This window comes from Canis lupus, chromosome X, assembly GCF_003254725.2.
Source record: "Canis lupus dingo isolate Sandy chromosome X, ASM325472v2, whole genome shotgun sequence".
NCBI lineage: Eukaryota > Metazoa > Chordata > Mammalia > Carnivora > Canidae > Canis > Canis lupus.
In genome coordinates, this window is record NC_064281.1 from 101,987,902 (window position 1) to 102,003,959 (window position 16,058).

The following is a 16,058-nucleotide window of genomic DNA, read 5'->3' on the forward strand; positions in this document are numbered from 1 at the left end:
GGAAAGGGTTACAGGGAAGCTCAGGAAGACTGAGCATATTTCCCACATTTCTTCCTCAATCTGTTCTTGAATTTCTGCTGCCAGGGTTGCCCAGAGGGAGCCTGGCCACAATTCCCAGCTGCCAACAGCCATTTCCTGTACCCACAGAAAGCAGGATGAGACACCATTTCCTCGGCTGGTTTCCTGGGACAGGTCGGGGGCATCCTCTTAGGCTACTGAGTTTCTTAGGAACATGCGGATTTAAGAAGGTCAAGCTCAGACGGGAAAAAGTGGGCCCAGTGTGGAGAGCCTGGAAGTGCCTTTCTTGGCACCTACCCCTTTTTCCTCTGCCTTCTCTTCCAGTGTCTCAGAATTTGTGGTTCAGCACTGTCATCAGCAAGTAGCTACAAGTGACATAAGAAGCCAACTGAGAGGACGGAGCACCGAAGAGAAGAGTGGTTAGATTAGGAGGGACAGTAGCAGAAATAACCACAAGATTGGCCATTTCCAAAGAAAACAGTGTTTTGAATACCATGAAGTGTGAAAGAACACAAGCTGTAGAATCCAATCCAGCTTTCTACGTTTTAGGCAAGTTCACTACCTAGAAAGTCTGATTTACATCAGGGAGGGCAGGACACCTCACTTTACCATAGTCAGTCACTATAGTAAACAGTTAAGAGGAACAATCTCATTTCTCTAGTGCTGTGCTGTCTGCTATGGTAGCTACTAGTCATATGTGACTACTGAGCATTTGAAATAGGGCTACTTTGGATTGAGATGTTCTGTAAAGGTAAAATACACACCAGATTCAGAGATTTAGCATGAAAAACCTAGTGCAGAAATTTTTATATTGATTACATACCGAAACCATGTTTTCGGTATATTGGGTTAAATGAAATATTAACATTAATTTTGCCTGGTGTTTTTCTTCTTTACCTTTTTTCAACATGGTTACTAGAACATTTAAAATTATATTTGACTGGCATTATATTTCTGCTGGGGAGTGCTGCTCTAGTGCATTCAAAAATAGGATTTGATTTTTTTAGCATCATTTCAGTAGTACATTTCTTTAAGGAAGTATACCTGTACAGGAGAAACAGACTCATTACAAAAGAAGGATAGGGAGAAACAGGGATTTGCAGATGAGGAAATTGATTCTAGAAGAAAGTTAGCACCCTGTCTCAGTTCCTCTCAGTCTGGGATGAAGGTGGTTGGCTGCCTGAAGCAAGTGCTCTCATTCCCTAGCTCCATCTAATTTCCTAGCTGGGGCCCAGACAGGGGAGGGAGAAGGCACTCTAAAACTCCTCTGCCCTTACCGTCTTAGCCATCAAGCTGTGAGTGGGAGATAGTGGCGATAGGACAGAAATTTTCCCTGGGCCTCTCAGGGCGACCAGCCCTGGCTGAGAGAAGGAGAAGGCACGAAGTGAACCCCTTCTTCACTCCCAGGACCATCTCGTAGAGCTGCTGCTGCACCTCTTTCTGCCAATAGGCATAGATGAGTGGGTTGAGCAGGGAGTTGCCCACACCGAGCAGCCACAGGTACCGTTCCAGCACCAGGTAGAGGTAGCACTTCTGGCAGGCCACCTGCACAATGCCAGTGACAAGGAATGGGGTCCAGGACAGAGTGAAGCTCCCAATGAGAACAGCCACGGTGCGAACAGCCTTAAAGTCACTGGGAGTCCGTGGAGGCCGGCATGCTCCAGTCCCGGCTCCTGCTTGTTCCATCTTTCGGATCTGCTGGCTGTGCATGGAGGCAATCTTGAGCATGTCGCAGTAGAAGAAGACAAAGAGCAGCAGGGCTGGGAAGAAGCCAACGCAGGAGAGGGTCAGCACAAAGCGTGGGTGAAACACAGCAAAGAAGCTGCAGGTACCGTGGTAGGTAGTCTGCTGGAATACGGGGACTCCAAGTGGGAGGAAGCCAATGAGGTAAGACACCAGCCACAGCCCACCAATGCAGGCTCCCGCCATGAGCCCATTCATGATCTGGAGGTAGCGGAGGGGCTGCTTGATGGCAAGGTACCTGTCAAAGGCAATCAGCATGACTGTCAGGACAGAGGCAGCGGCGGAAGAAGTAACAAATGCCATCCGAAAGCTGCACAGGGTCTTCTGTGTGGGCCGAGCCGGGGTGGAGAGCTGGTCTGTGACCAGGCCAGAGATGGCCACACCAAGCAAGGTGTCAGCCACAGCCAGATTCAAGGTGAAGCAGAGACCGACACCATCATTCTTGTGTATCAACAACAGCACAGCCACGGCCACTAGCACATTAACAGCAATAATGAGGGAGGCCAGGACAGCAAGGATCACTCCAAATGGGAAAGATGACTCCATGTCTTGAAGTGGTAGGACTTCCACTTACCAGGGCATGCTGGCTCTCTGGCTCAGATTCTCATGGACTAGGGGAGAAAGAGGTGGGTTCAGAGCTGTAGCACAGGTCTGGCCACCGCTGGCAGTACAGGCTGGCAGCTTGCCATCTCTGAGATCCTGCTGGTCACGAAGAATCCCTCACCCCCTCTCTTTCAGTCCTCGGCCTCTTGCCTCTCCCACTCTCTGAAGGTGACAGTCCCAGTGCGGACCTCCCCCTGGGCCTTGAGCTAGTCCCTCCTCCTCCAACAACCAAGTTACTAGACAACTCCTGAGTACCTGGTACATACTGTCTGGCCAGACTATCTTCCTTCATTTATGCTTTGAGGACTTTTCTTTGGAGGGACTGGGGCACTCATCAAGTCTCCTGTCTGGCAAAAGATATAACAGACTCTAATCACACTTTTTCTTCCTCCATCGCTTTATATGAAACTTCCCCTTCTTTTCCTCAGCCTCAACTAGCTTAACAACTAATCTCAGCTTAATTTAGTACTTGCTTCATAATGAATTCTCAGTCAATACTATTACTGCTTTCAATCAAGCAGGATGATCATAATCAGTTGAAGTGAGGGCAGGGCAGGCTATTTCAGCGCCCAGCATACTTTCAGGGGAGTTACCACACATTTAAGCTGCTTTTTTAAAAAATCTTTTGCTTCCTAACACCTCAGATTCTAATTCTCTCGAATAGGATGTGCTGTTCCCCTCTTATCCATCAGAACTCAGCTGATTCCGAAGGGCAGGAACACGAAAGGAGAAACTTGTGAATGGTGGTTATTCAGTTTAGAATAGAGCCTATTCCCTGTCTAAAGCTGCTATCTTTGGCTATACTCATTGAAAACATGTCCCTGATCATAAGTACTGGCCTCCAACCTTTCGCTTTTTTTTTTTTTTAAGATTTTATTTATTTATTCCTGAGAGACACACAGAAGCAGAAACATAGGCAGAGGGAGAAGTGGGCTCCCTATGGGGAGCCCAGTGCGGTACTCGATCCCAGGACCCCGGGATCATGACCTAAGCCAAAGGCCAATGCTCAACCACTGAGCCACCCTGGCACCCTTAGCCTTGTAATTCTTGATCCTGCAGACCCAAGATCTCCCTGAGATGTGACAAAAGGAGGCGGGCTGCATCCTTGAGGGTATCTGTTCTGTTTGATCATGGAAGTTTCCATTTCCAGGGTGGACAGCGTTAGGCTGAAGGGTTGCAGTGTTGCTGAGACAGGTGAGATGGGCTCAGGCAGGGCACTCCTATTTTAGGTTGTATATCCATTTGTTCGGGTACATTAGAACTAACCTTTTGCCTGCTACTCTCGGCTACCAAGGAGAGACGGGTGGGGAGAAGAGTGGTTTGAAGCTTATTTACTCATTTCAGGTGAGAGCACAAATGGGAAAGGTTAGTGTTTTAAGTGAGGGAGTGGAGAGCAAGGTACAGGGTTGGAGGCAAATATTATATTCCAGTATGTTTTGACAGTCAGAGAGGTCCCGTGACAGATGTCTCTCTCACAAAGGATTGGAAGGTCTGTGGCATGGGGACTCAGTATTTCATCTGCCAGTCTAAGAACAGTTCTTTTTCTTTGGTACCCCTGTTAGGAAGCTGACTTCGGTTGCATAGCACCTGGCTTCATTTTATGCCTGCATCTAAGGCTGTGCTCGTGTTTCCAGAGCTTGGAGTCAAGATGGTCCTTCTGAAGCCCATGCTCAAACTTGAGAGTGTGTCAGAGTCCCTCGAAGGGCGTCTTAGCATACAGGTTGAGGCCTCACCCCAAGGTTTGATTCTTTATTCTGGGGCAGGCCTGAGAATCTGCATTTCTGACAAGTTTGCAGGTGATGCTGATTTGGGGACCCCATTTGGGAACCACTGCTCTAGTGAAATGGTTCTTAACCTTGGCTGTGCTGTGGAATAATTTGGTGATTCTGAAGATATAGATATTTGGGTCATACACCAAGAGGTTCTCATATCATTAGTTTGGGGTGTGACCTATGCATTTGGGGCTTGGGAAGCTCCTCATGTGATTCTAATGTCCTGCCAGGGGCAAGAAACACAGGCGGCTGGAGTCAGGACACCTGGGATCCAGCCCAACACAGTCTCTGTGATTTTGCTTGGACAAAATCTGACTTAGCTTTGGCTTCCTCGTGTGTAACACGGGGACAATAGCCCCTATGTCACAGAGTTGTGGGGATGACAGAATGAGGTGTGATGGATATTTTTTAAGTAATCTGGACACTCAGTGTAGGGCTCGAACTAATGACCCTGAGAACAAGAGTTGCAGGCTCCATAGAATGAGCCAGCTGAGTGTCCCTGATGTATGATGGATATTAGAAGGCTTCATGAACTATAAAATGCTACATAGGTATTTTTATTAAGTGTCTTCTAGTCTCTTGTTAATCAAAGTGTGTTTCAGATCAGGAACACTGGTATGACCTGTGAGCTTGGTAGAAATGCAGAATCTTAGGCCCTGCCCAAGATCTACTGAAGCAGAGTCTGCCTTGGAACAAGATCTCCAGGTGATCTGTAGGCACATTAAAATTGTCCTTTCCTCCTTCTCACTCTCAAGTGCCTGGTATATTAGTTTACTTTTGCTACAGTAACAAACCGCCACAAACTTAGTGGCTTAAACAATGTAATGGTATTATCTTACCCTTCTTGAGGTCAGAAGTCCAAAACAGATCTTACAGGGCTCAAATCAAGGTGTTGGCAGGGCTGGATTCCTTTGGGAGGCTCTAGGGGACAGCTTCCTTGCCTTTTTCAGCTTTTATAGGCTGCCTGCATTCCCTGGCTCATGGCACATCACTCCAACCTCTGCTTCTCTCTGACCCTCCTGCCTCCCTCTTTTAAGGTCCCCTGCGATTATACTGAGTCTACCTGGATAATCCACGATATCCTCCGCATGTCAAGATCCTTAACTCAATCACATTTGCAAAGTGATTTTTACTGTGTGGGGTAAAATATTTACAGGTTCTGGGGATTAGGACATGTACATCTTTGGGAGGAGGCATTTTTCTGCCTACCACACCAGTCTTCTCTGCTGCCTATGTCTTTTCCCACCATCCCCTAAAGATGCTCTTCTCAGTGTAATCTTCCTTTATGTGTGTCCTAGACATTTATTTCTTTTAGCCATCAATGCTCTCTTGTTTTCTGTCTTGTCCTCTCAGGCACCCATAAGCTGATTTAAACTAATCTCACGGGCATGGCGTACCTGAGTCGCTCAGTGGTTGAGTGCCTGCCTTCGGCTCAGGTCGTGATCCCGGGGTCCTGGGGTGGAGTCCCACATCAGGCTCCTCGCAGGGAGCCTGCCTCTGCCTATGTCTCTGCCTCTCTCTGTGTGTCTTTTATGAATACATAAAGTCTTAAAAAAATAAACTTACCTCAGCAGCCTTGAAAAGTAGTGATCTCCCTGTCATTGGAAGTATGCAAGCAGAGCTTGAATGCTCACATGTTGGGAGGGCCTTAGAGGGAATTCCTGCAGTGGTGTAAAACATCTGCAAAACATTGTTATTCCCATTGAGCTGGCTTTAAGTCCCTATGCAGCCTGTTTTTGATGGGACCATAGGAGTCTTTTCTCTCCCTTAGCTCCCTCCCTTCTTTCTCAGCGATCCCCAACTCTGTGTCCTCCTTGGGCTTTTCTGTTCCCTTTCTCCCACTACTGCATGGACTCAGCTGTGGGTCCTGTGGCTGTGCCCATGCCAGGGGATCAAGACCATGGAGAACGTGGTTCCTTCTTGGAAGGTCAGTGCTTGGTCCTCATGATCCTGAGGCTGAGGGTTCTCAGAGTCTCCAGCGTGGAGCACCAACAAGGTAAACAAGCTAGGATTGACAAAGGAAGGTAAAGGATGAGAGGGCTTATTCAATGGCCAAACTCTACCGTAACTAACACATTGAATGCTGATTGTAGTGGGCTGTCACCAAAGATGCAATGGGGTGCTTCATCCACCCTGAGGCCATGGGACCAAGGACCAGAGGTTTCAATTGGAATGGGAGTGGAGGAGAAGCCAGGCTTCAACAGAGGCTGCCTTCAGAGCCAGCTCTCTGGGCGAGGAGTTCTAGGAAGATATCCAAAATAAGTCACGCCTGGTTCCTTGTGGTGCCTAGACTAGCCATCTGCCTCTGTGGTTTAGCTGCATCATGCCCAGAGACAAAGGCAGCAGTGACATTTAATATTGCTTCACGAATGACTAGACTGCTGCCTCCATTGCTATTAAATATTATGCAGTGGTATGAAAAGAATGGGATAGGTTTATATGTCCTGACACAGACCTCCAAGGCATACTGCTGATGGATAAATCAAGTCACATCAATATGTACAGTTTGGATCCATTTCGAACATAAAGCCCCAAACCCCAACTTTCTGTGTGTAAAAAATGAATAGAAATCACAATAAATGCATGTTAATGGAGAGTGAGTAACTTTGAGGAGGGGAGTGGGTCCAGGGGCAGTTTGAAGGGTGACTGTCACAATTTACTTTGAATACTTCTGACTTATTATGTATTTTCACAGTGAGGAGGTATTCATATAATTTCAAAAGAAAAAACCTCCTCAACCCCCTCCCCACTCCAGCTCAGACACCACTTTGCAAAGGCCTTTGCGGACCACACAAAAATGTATGTGGTGCACATACACATTTTATATATAAATATACATACTTATGTATTTGCTTTTGCTTGTACTGTTGTTATTTGCTTGTGCGGTACTTGTAGAAGGAAGTGTGTGTGTGTGTGTGTGTGTGTGTGTGTGTGCATTGGGAAAAGTGGCAGGGCAAAATAGGATGGGAGAAAACAGTATTTGAGGCTTTAGTCTCTTCTTGGGGTGGGAGGCACTTTGAGGCAACAGCCTTAGACAGCTTGGGCTTCTGAGCTGCCTTGTGGCAGTGATACTAGCTAACATACATGGGGCCTTTAAAAGCTGAGTGCTGTGTTAAATATACAACATATTCTCCTTTAATCCTCCCCCAAATTCTATAAGGTAGGTACTATTAATAACTCATTTTTACAAATGGGAAAAACGAAGTCCTGCAGAGGGTGGCTGATTTGTCCAAGGCCGCACAGCTCATAAGCAGCAGGTGTTGGAAATTGTCAGAGGTGCCAGAAGCTTGTGTGGAACAGCCACCAGGAATTTGTCTTGTCTCTTATCAACCATAGGGACAACATGCTGTCTCCTTTTCTTGCCAGTTTGTGCCTCTGTGCCTTCGTCCATCCTATGACCTCTGCCCTACAATCTGACATGTCTATGCTTTGGGTTTTTTCACAGGCGCCTGAGCTGAAATTAAGTAGAAGACCCTCCCCCCTTTTTGGGTCACTAAAGCCCAGGGATTGTGGAAAATGAGGATTGAATTATTTTTTTACCCTGAGCCCAACGAAATATAGGACTCTGGACTCACGTATATCTCGCCATTTATCTTCCCACTCCTGCTTTCCATTCTTGCTAGTACCCTCTCATTTAGCACTATGTTTTCTTTCATCTGCACTATGGTAGTCCTCTCTTAACTGCTTGTCCTCTCTTTCCCCATGTTGACGTACCCTCCCAGTGTGTTTACGGGGTGCCTGCTCTGTGCTCACTACTATGCTCAGAGCTTTTCACCCGTTCAAGTGACACCTCGTGAGCTCAGTGTTATTCTCCCCAGCTTACAAGGGAAGCTGAGGCTTGGAGAGGCGAAGGGACCTGCCTGAGGTGACCCAGCTAGGAAGCAGTGGCAGAGCTGGGATCAGCATCCCGATTCTTATCACTCCTTATCCATTAGCTTTTTGCTACTCCATGCTGCAGAAGCCTAGGTATGGTAGGCTGAATAATGGCCCCCAAAGGGTCCATGTTCACATCACTGGAACCTGTGAATATCTTGCCTTACATGGCAAAAAGGGACTTTGCTGAGGTGATTAAGGAAGAGTCTTGAGATGGAGTGGTTATCGTGGACTTTCTGGGTGGGCTCAAGGTTATAATCCCAAGAGTCCTTATAAGAGGAAGGCAGAATATCAGTGAGCAGTATTAGGGGATGATGGAAGCAAGAGGTTGGAATGATGCCAGGAAGGGGTCACAAGCAAAAATTGTAAGAGGCCTCTAGAAACTAGAGAAGGCAAGGGCATGGATTCTTCCCGAGAGTCTCCAGAAGGAACAGGGCCTAGGGTGGCTCAGCGGTTTAGCGCCACCTTCAGCCCAGGGCGTGACCCTGGAGACCTGGGATCCAGTCCCACATCGGGCTCCCTGCATGGAGCATGCCTCTCCCTCTGCCTGTGTGTCTGCCCCCCCCCCCCCACATGAATAAATGAATAAAATCTTTTAAAAAAAGAAAAGAAAAGAAGGAATCGGGCCTACTGATGCTTTGATGTGAAATCGATTTCAGACTTCTGACCTCGAGAACTGGAAGATAATAAACTCATGTTTAAAGCAGCAGGTTTGTGGTGATTACAGCAGCAATAGGACACTCATACATTAAACTAAAGGATTAATATAAGGAGACAATTAAAAAACAGGGTTCTGGTTATATTGCTGCTTGGCAGTGCCTGCTGCCCAAGAGACATTTAGTTGTGATCCTACAAAGGTTACTACTTAGCCAGGAAGGAGCAGCTTGCTGGCCTGAGTTGCCAAATGCCAATGACCATGAAGCCCAGCAGAGGGCAGGCACCCTGCAGGGAGAAAGCAATCCTTGGAAGGGCTTTGCTCCAGTCTAGCTATATAAATAGGAAAGGGTCTTTAAAAGGAAGAAAGACCATATAATGTTTGTCCTTCTCTGATTGACTTATTTCATTCAGCATAATACCCTCCAGTTCCATCCACGTCGAAGCAAATGGTGGGTATTTGTCGTTTCTAATGGCTGAGTAATATTCCATTGTATACATTATATGGTCTCATTCAATTGGGGAATATAAAAAATAGTGAAAGGGAATAAAGGGAAAAGGAGAAAAAATGAGTGGGAAATATCAGAAAGGGAGACAGAACATGAGAGACTCCTAACTCTGGGAAACGAACTAGGGGTGGTGGAAAGGGAGGTGGGCGGGGGATGGGGGTGACTGGGTGACGGGCACTGAGGGGGTACTTGATGGGATGAGCACTGGGTGTTATGCTATATGTTGGCAAACTGAACTCCAATAAAAAAAGAAAAAGAAGATCCTCCTCGGCACTTTTGGGTTGCTCTGATTGTGTTGCATCTTAGCTATGCCTTCATGCAGGCTGGAGGAGCACAGCGAGTACAAAGATGTTTTCATTTGCCACCCCGGGCTCAGAACTTTCTTGCTCCTTTTATTTATTTATATTGCTGGGGCAAGTTCATGGAAAGCCTTCCCTCCCCCTGAAGATTAGGAGTTGGGTGATGAGGTGCAATGGAGATGGGGTGAGGGGAGACATACACATTCAATGAACAGTTCTTGCTTTTTTTCATTGCAAGTCTTTCTTGAAGGCTATTCAGGGTATTCTTCATGAAAGACTGCACTCCAGGGGCCCTTCCAGCCTAATTTTAGATTGTAGCCCTCTCAAGATGGCCATTTCCAGCTTCTTCTCAAGGAAGATCTGGGGTTAGGATTTGGGGGTTGCAGAAGCAGAGGCATTTGAACAAGGGCTGGGGGTATTTGGAATCTGAGAAGACGATTATTATTAATATTAGTAATACCTCTTATCACACACATTTTACATGCACGATCTCATTTAATGCCCTCAAGGTGATATTATCACCAGTGCACATAGAAGTTAATTAGAGCTAATTAAATCCCCCAAGTTCCACAGCTAGCACGTGGTAGAGTTGGGCTTTGAACCCAGGTCTGCCAAGTCTCAGAATCTAGATTCATCTAACTCGGTCTCTAGAATTGTAATGTTACAGAAATGTGAGTTGCTGACCAGAGGCAGAGGGAAAGCCATATGGCACCATCCTATGGCTTTGAAAACTTGTGCCCAGCCTCGTGACGGATGTCAGCGTCCACCATGCACAAGAAGAAGGCAGTCAGCCGACCTGCAGTGTCACTGGGTCTTGAGCCAAGATACCTGTGTTTCATTTCTGAGGGCTTTGCTTGCTTCTCAGTTTGTCTTTATAAGGATGTGTCTCAGTTGTCTGGCCACCTGCCCCTTTCCCTTATCTTTGGACTGTCTCCTAATCTCTGGATCAGTGTCTCACCTAGCACTCCTGTTAACTGGCTTCTCACTTTGGCCTCAATATGTCATCCTATGATGTGGTTCAGCAACAGAACATCCCAGAAGTCTGGCTCAAAATAGTGAGAATCACTGTGAGGAGGGTAAAAGTTGTTAATGCAAGGAATATTTTGGAGACTAGAGGGTAGGGCACTCATTAGTCATTGACTTGGATATTGACATGCTTTTAGGAACTCCTGCTCTAGTCAGGGTCCTGTCATTCCTCAAAAATACTTTTCTAGGGACACCTGGGTGGCTCAGTGGTTGAGTGTCTGCCTTTGGCTCAGGGCCTGATCCTGGGGTCCTGGGATAATGTCCCACATCGGGCTCCCCACAGGGAGCCTGCCTCTCCCTCTGCCCATGTCTCTGCCTCTCTCTGTGTGTCTCTCATGAATAAATAAATAAAATCTTTAAAAAAATACTTTTCTATTCAACTCCAGTTCGATTGGCCCACCTCTACTCCTCATCCCACCTGGTCTGATGATCCTATTCAGTTCAATTCTGCACGCATGGTCCTTAGGCCTGTATGCCAACAGGGATTTAACATCATGAATTTAGAGTAAATGTCATTTGTGATTACAGGTGGGCTCCACTTGAATTGGAGCTGTCTACTGCCCCAGCAATTTCTTCTTTACTCTCTTCCTTTCTTCCCTGAAACTGGATTCTGTTTTTAAAGTCAGCTCATCAGAATCCTTATCTACTTCTGAAATTTATCCTGCTTGGGGTTTAGAAAGCTACTGATTTGTCCTGGGTGCTGGAGGAAAGTTGAACAATGACAAGCAGGTGATAAAACGGCATCTGTCATATATCTTCTAGAAGGCATATTCACCCCTGGAAGTGACTTGGTCTCCTCTCCTTCAAGAGTTTGGGATTCTCTGTCCAGATCCTCAAGATTATACCTAAGAGTCAGATTGCTGGGAGCAAGTAGCTGTGCTGAGCTTAGAGGGAGGCTGTGGGGGGTGTAGTATGCTTCCAATTATCAATATCTGACTCACATAACTCATGCCAGTTCTCTTGCAACAGTTCTTGCCAAGTTTTGCAACCTTCTCTGAACTATCTGTGGATGATGATATTCACAGATAATGCTTAGATGCATTATCTGCTGCTAAGGCAGCAGTCCTTAGCTGTTGAGCTGTTGTTTACTGAACCATGGAACCATTTTGAAATCTTTTGGAAGCTATGGACCTTCTCCTTAAAAATGCACATGTTCATGTAACATACACATCATACAAACAAATGCAAGGTCCTGAAGCCCATGTATAGATTCAGGTTAGTATCCTTGGAAGAGATGGTAAGATCTTGTTAACACACACATCATGTCTTATTCTATATTCCTCCAGGCAACCTATAATTAAGAAACAGACATTGTTTTGGACCAATTGGCATAAGTAGGCAGGAACACTGAAAACTTAAAGGTGCTTCCACCAGAGAACTTTTCTGCAGAGTTTGACAGCATTGATCACTTTTTGCTCTCTTCTTGAATCCTACTTTCTCCTGTTGCTTCATCTTCATCTATCCTCCTCCTTGGTCTCCTTTGTTGGCTCCTTGGGTGCTTTAGACTCAACAATTTGCCAACCAGATTCATCAGTTTTCTCCCAAACCAGTCTTCCTCCCTGCCTTTGAACTATCCCTTGACTCGCTGTAGCTTTCCCTGACAACCTGTTGTCCACTCCCAGCTCCCTGACCCCCTAGGGGTCAGAATTAATTGATTTCTCAACTGGTTCCAATAACATTCACTCATACCTTCATTTTGACTCTCATATCTTTGTATTATGTTTATTCATACATGCAACTATCTGGCAATACTGTGAGCTCTTCAAGGGCATGGACTGGGTCTTGTGGTCCTTATGGTCTTATTTCCTGTAGTAGCCCTAGCACCTACCTCACCACCTGAGCACTCATAAACATAGAATATGCTTTTCTGTTGATGTCATGTGTGTTATTTTTATTTTTTAAAATTATTTATTTATTTATTAATGAGAGAGAAAGAGAGAGAGAGAGGAGAGAGAGAGAGAGAGAGAGAGAGAGAGAGAGAGAGAGAGAGAGGGGCAGAGACACAGGCAGAGGGAGAAGCAGGTTCCATGCCAGGAGCCCGATGTGGGACTCGATCCTGGGACTCCAGGTTCAAGCCCTGGGCCAAAGGCAGGCGCCAAACCGCTGAGCCACCCAGGGATCCCCTGATTTTTAAAATATTTTTTTTAGTTTAAAAAATACCAGTATGGGACACCCTCTCCTTTGCTGTCTATCTGAGATAAACCATCATCATCTCTTGCCTGAATTACTGCAAAGCTTCCTAGTCTCCCTGCCTCTACCCTAGTCTCCCTTCCCCAACCCCACAGTTTGCAGCCAAGGTGATTCTGCTAAAATGTAAGCCAGATTAAAATCCTTTGCTGGCTTCTCACCTCACCTAGTTAAATCTAAAGTTGCAACCTAACATGTCCCTGCCTGATCTGTTCCTCTCATCCCCATTTATCCTGTGCATCATGGATAAGGGTGCAGACATTGGAGCCACACTACCCAGGTTCAAATTCTGGCTCTACCATTGACATAGGGCTGTGTGACATAGGGCAAGTGACTTGACCTCTCTTTGCTCCAGTTTCCTCATCTGCAAAATGAGGATAATAGTATCTACCACATAGGATTGTTGTGAAAAGTAAATGAGTTAATGTATGTAAAGTACCTTGAACAGTGTCTGGTACATGATGGATATGAAATCAGATTCTGTTAAATAAAAAAAAAATCTGTCATTCTCTTTCTTGCATGCTCCTCTCCAGCCACTCTGGTCTCCTTATTGTTCCTCAAACACACTCCTGTCTCAGGACCTTTGCACTTACTGTTCACTCTGCCTGAACATTCTTCTCCCAAATACCCCCTGGCTTGTTCCCCATCTCCTTGCAGGTCTCTGCCTCCATGTCACCTTATCAGGGAGGCCTTCTTTGATCCATCACCTTTTAAAAATAGCAACACTTCATCACTCTCTGTCCCCTTACCCTTCATAGCACTTTTCAACATCGCATGTATATTTATACACTTATTTTCCTTTTTCTGCAACAAGAATGTAAACTCCATGAGGACAGGAACTCTCCTTGCTTTGTTCACTGATACAAACCTAGCACCCATAACTGTGTCCAGCACGTAATAGTTGCTCAATAAATATTTGTTGAATGAATGAACAAAAGACAAAAGTGAGAAAATAAAGGTCATGATATCTCTGCCAAGATAACATGGCAATAAAATATGTAAGTGATATCTGGATAAAGGGAAGAAAATTCAAACAATATAGAAAGAAACAAAAGGAAGGTAAAAGCTTTTCTCCTATCCTCATCTGTTTCACTAAAGGTTACTACAGCTCTGTGTATTTTTAATTTCATTGACCAATAGTTGTATTGGTGGCTTGCTATGTGTGCAGAAAAGGTTTGAGGTTTGAGGTGCTGTGGACTTAAAAATGAGGGACCTTTATTTTCCAGGATCTTACATACTTTCTGGGGAGATAACATGAAAGAACTAGAAGGAATGTGCTAATGAAACAGAACTGTGACTAGATGAGATGCATTTTATAGACATTGCAGTACCACAATTATTAGGACCTGGTGATTGGATAGAAATCTTTGGGTGAGGAATAATAAGGACCATGGAAATATGAAACCCCTGTTTTTGTACCTGGGCAACCAGGAAAATGGTGATAGCCTTGCTTGAAATAGGGAAGTTAGGAGGGAAGGCTGTTTTGGGATGTGGTATGGTGGGAAGTGAAGAGATGAATTTGGCTAGACTCATTGTTTGACCTTGCCTTGAATGTGAGAACTGCCTTTGGCTTCCTTAGCATTGCCCATAGAACCTAAACCTGAGCTCTCCATACAGTGGGTGCCAAATGAATGTTACTAGTGGAGATCACTAAACCTTGAACAGCAAACCCTGGTCCTCCTCTCAGACACTAAGTTCAGAAGGTCCCCTGGATCCTCATCCCCTTTCCGCTTAGACTTATGGAAATCTCTAGGCACCATCTGACCTACCAATTCCTACCAACTGGAGGCATGTTGTTGGAGATGTCCCAGGCAAACTGGGATTGTTTGAACTCCCAGGTTCAGAATATCTCTGCTGAACCTACTAGCTAGATAGTAGCAGTCTTCCCAAGTCCTCTTCCAACTAAATTGTCCTTCCCTTTGGTTGTTCTTAATCTACTCTTTTGCTTCAGCTTCCTTTTAAAACTTCATGATGATCAAGATCCAGATGTAGCCCCATTTCTCTCATTTCACAGTTGCCTGAAGAATCCAGCCAGATAATGTTGCATGCTAGTTTACCACTTTGCAGTGGCTACTTCAACCCTACATCTAAGCAACCTCAGATTCCCAGGAGCAGATAAAACCTGTATGCAATCTGTCACTGTTTAGTTTTCATTGCCAAGATAATTCCATAAAGTTAATGAATAGCTGAGCTGGATGGGGTGGGGGCACAAACACAGAATGAATGAAGGGAAACTTTGATTGGTGGAGAGTCTCCTGCTTTTGGCAGGATGTGGGTACATGATGGGTCATTGAGGGTACAGTTGTCATAATCCCATCATCAAAGTACTTTTATGAAATGCTTAATTTCTGGGGCTCTAAGCTGGGCCTACACAGAGAACTACCCAGCTCTGGAACTTCACTTTTAGACCAGGCATGGTCTGATACCAGTTATTGACATGGACACATATGAGATGGATTCAAAACTTCAATATGGCTTATATCACACTGAAGGTATGCCACCATACCTTCTATGAGTTCCTCATTATTTCTGGAGTGAAATCTACCAAGCAAATATATTTTGTCTCCTTAATGATATCATTAGCTCCAGAGGGCAGAGGACTTCACCTTACATTCCTGTCTACAGATTTTACTGTACAAGACAAATATAGATCCTCAGTAAGGACTGAGTAAGTCAACAAGACCTGATAGGTAGAGGCAGAGGACATCCTTTGAGTTAACTAATTCCTTCGAATCTCAGTTTCTTCCTCTGTACAAGGAAGGTAATTGTATGTATAGACTCCATGGGGTTAGTTATGAGGAGGGAGGGCCAGTACAAGTGAATTGCTTAGCACACAACGTAGCATATGCTTAACTATTAGCTTTCTCATTATTTATTTCTGCCTCCTGCTTAAGTAGGAGCGAGACTATGGGAAAAGGGTGAGCTCTTAGACAAATCTGGGTATTCGATCAGACTGGTTAGTTGCCTATGCATTTGGATTTAAGGGAGAAAAAAATGATTTCCCCTCTCACATACCTTCTTCACTTTTCTGCTGCAATTTCTGATCAGGGATGGTTTGAGGGGTGTGTGTGCGTGAGCGACTGGCTGGGAGTGGAAGCCCGAAAGGGGATTTTCACTGAGGATAGAGCCAGGGACTACAGTTGCTAGAGCAGCACCTTTTTCAATCTCAATTCAGTAAACATTTATAGCTAGCCCAATCAATGCCAGGCGTCCTCCAGCAGCTGAGGGTCCTGTAATAAACCCGCTTCACACCCATGCCGCGTTTCACAGACGGACTAAGCGAGAAGCTAGATAGAGTCCCTGATAGAGCGAAACACGCAGAGCGAGCCAAGGGCCTCTCCGCGCTACTACGCAAGCGCAGCTCCCCAGCGCGC

General features: G+C 45.5%; 2 protein-coding genes across 3 annotated transcripts in view; one reads left to right on the forward strand and one right to left on the reverse strand.

Moving 5' to 3' along the window:
- Nucleotides 1-889, forward strand: part of SLC25A14 (solute carrier family 25 member 14) — a 55,157-nt gene extending 54,268 nt beyond the window's left edge. For both annotated transcript variants that reach the window (XM_049107430.1, XM_049107429.1), the window contains one exon: nt 343-889. In XM_049107430.1, coding sequence (XP_048963387.1) covers nt 343-393 — 51 coding nt within the window. In that variant the 3' untranslated portion in view covers nt 394-889. The remainder of the gene's footprint in view (nt 1-342) is intronic.
- On the reverse strand, nt 779-3,252 carry GPR119 (G protein-coupled receptor 119). The gene has a single exon (XM_049107432.1). It carries the CDS (start codon nt 2,305-2,307, stop codon nt 1,300-1,302), a length of 1,008 nt encoding a protein of 335 aa, XP_048963389.1. The 5' UTR covers nt 2,308-3,252; the 3' UTR covers nt 779-1,299.
- Nucleotides 3,253-16,058: the final 12,806 nt, after the last annotated feature.

What these genes read in the sequence shown, in the direction of transcription:
- GPR119 (XM_049107432.1), bottom strand. Translation starts at nt 2,307, where the DNA reads ATGGAGTCATCTTTCCCATTTGGAGTGATCCTTGCTGTCCTGGCCTCC.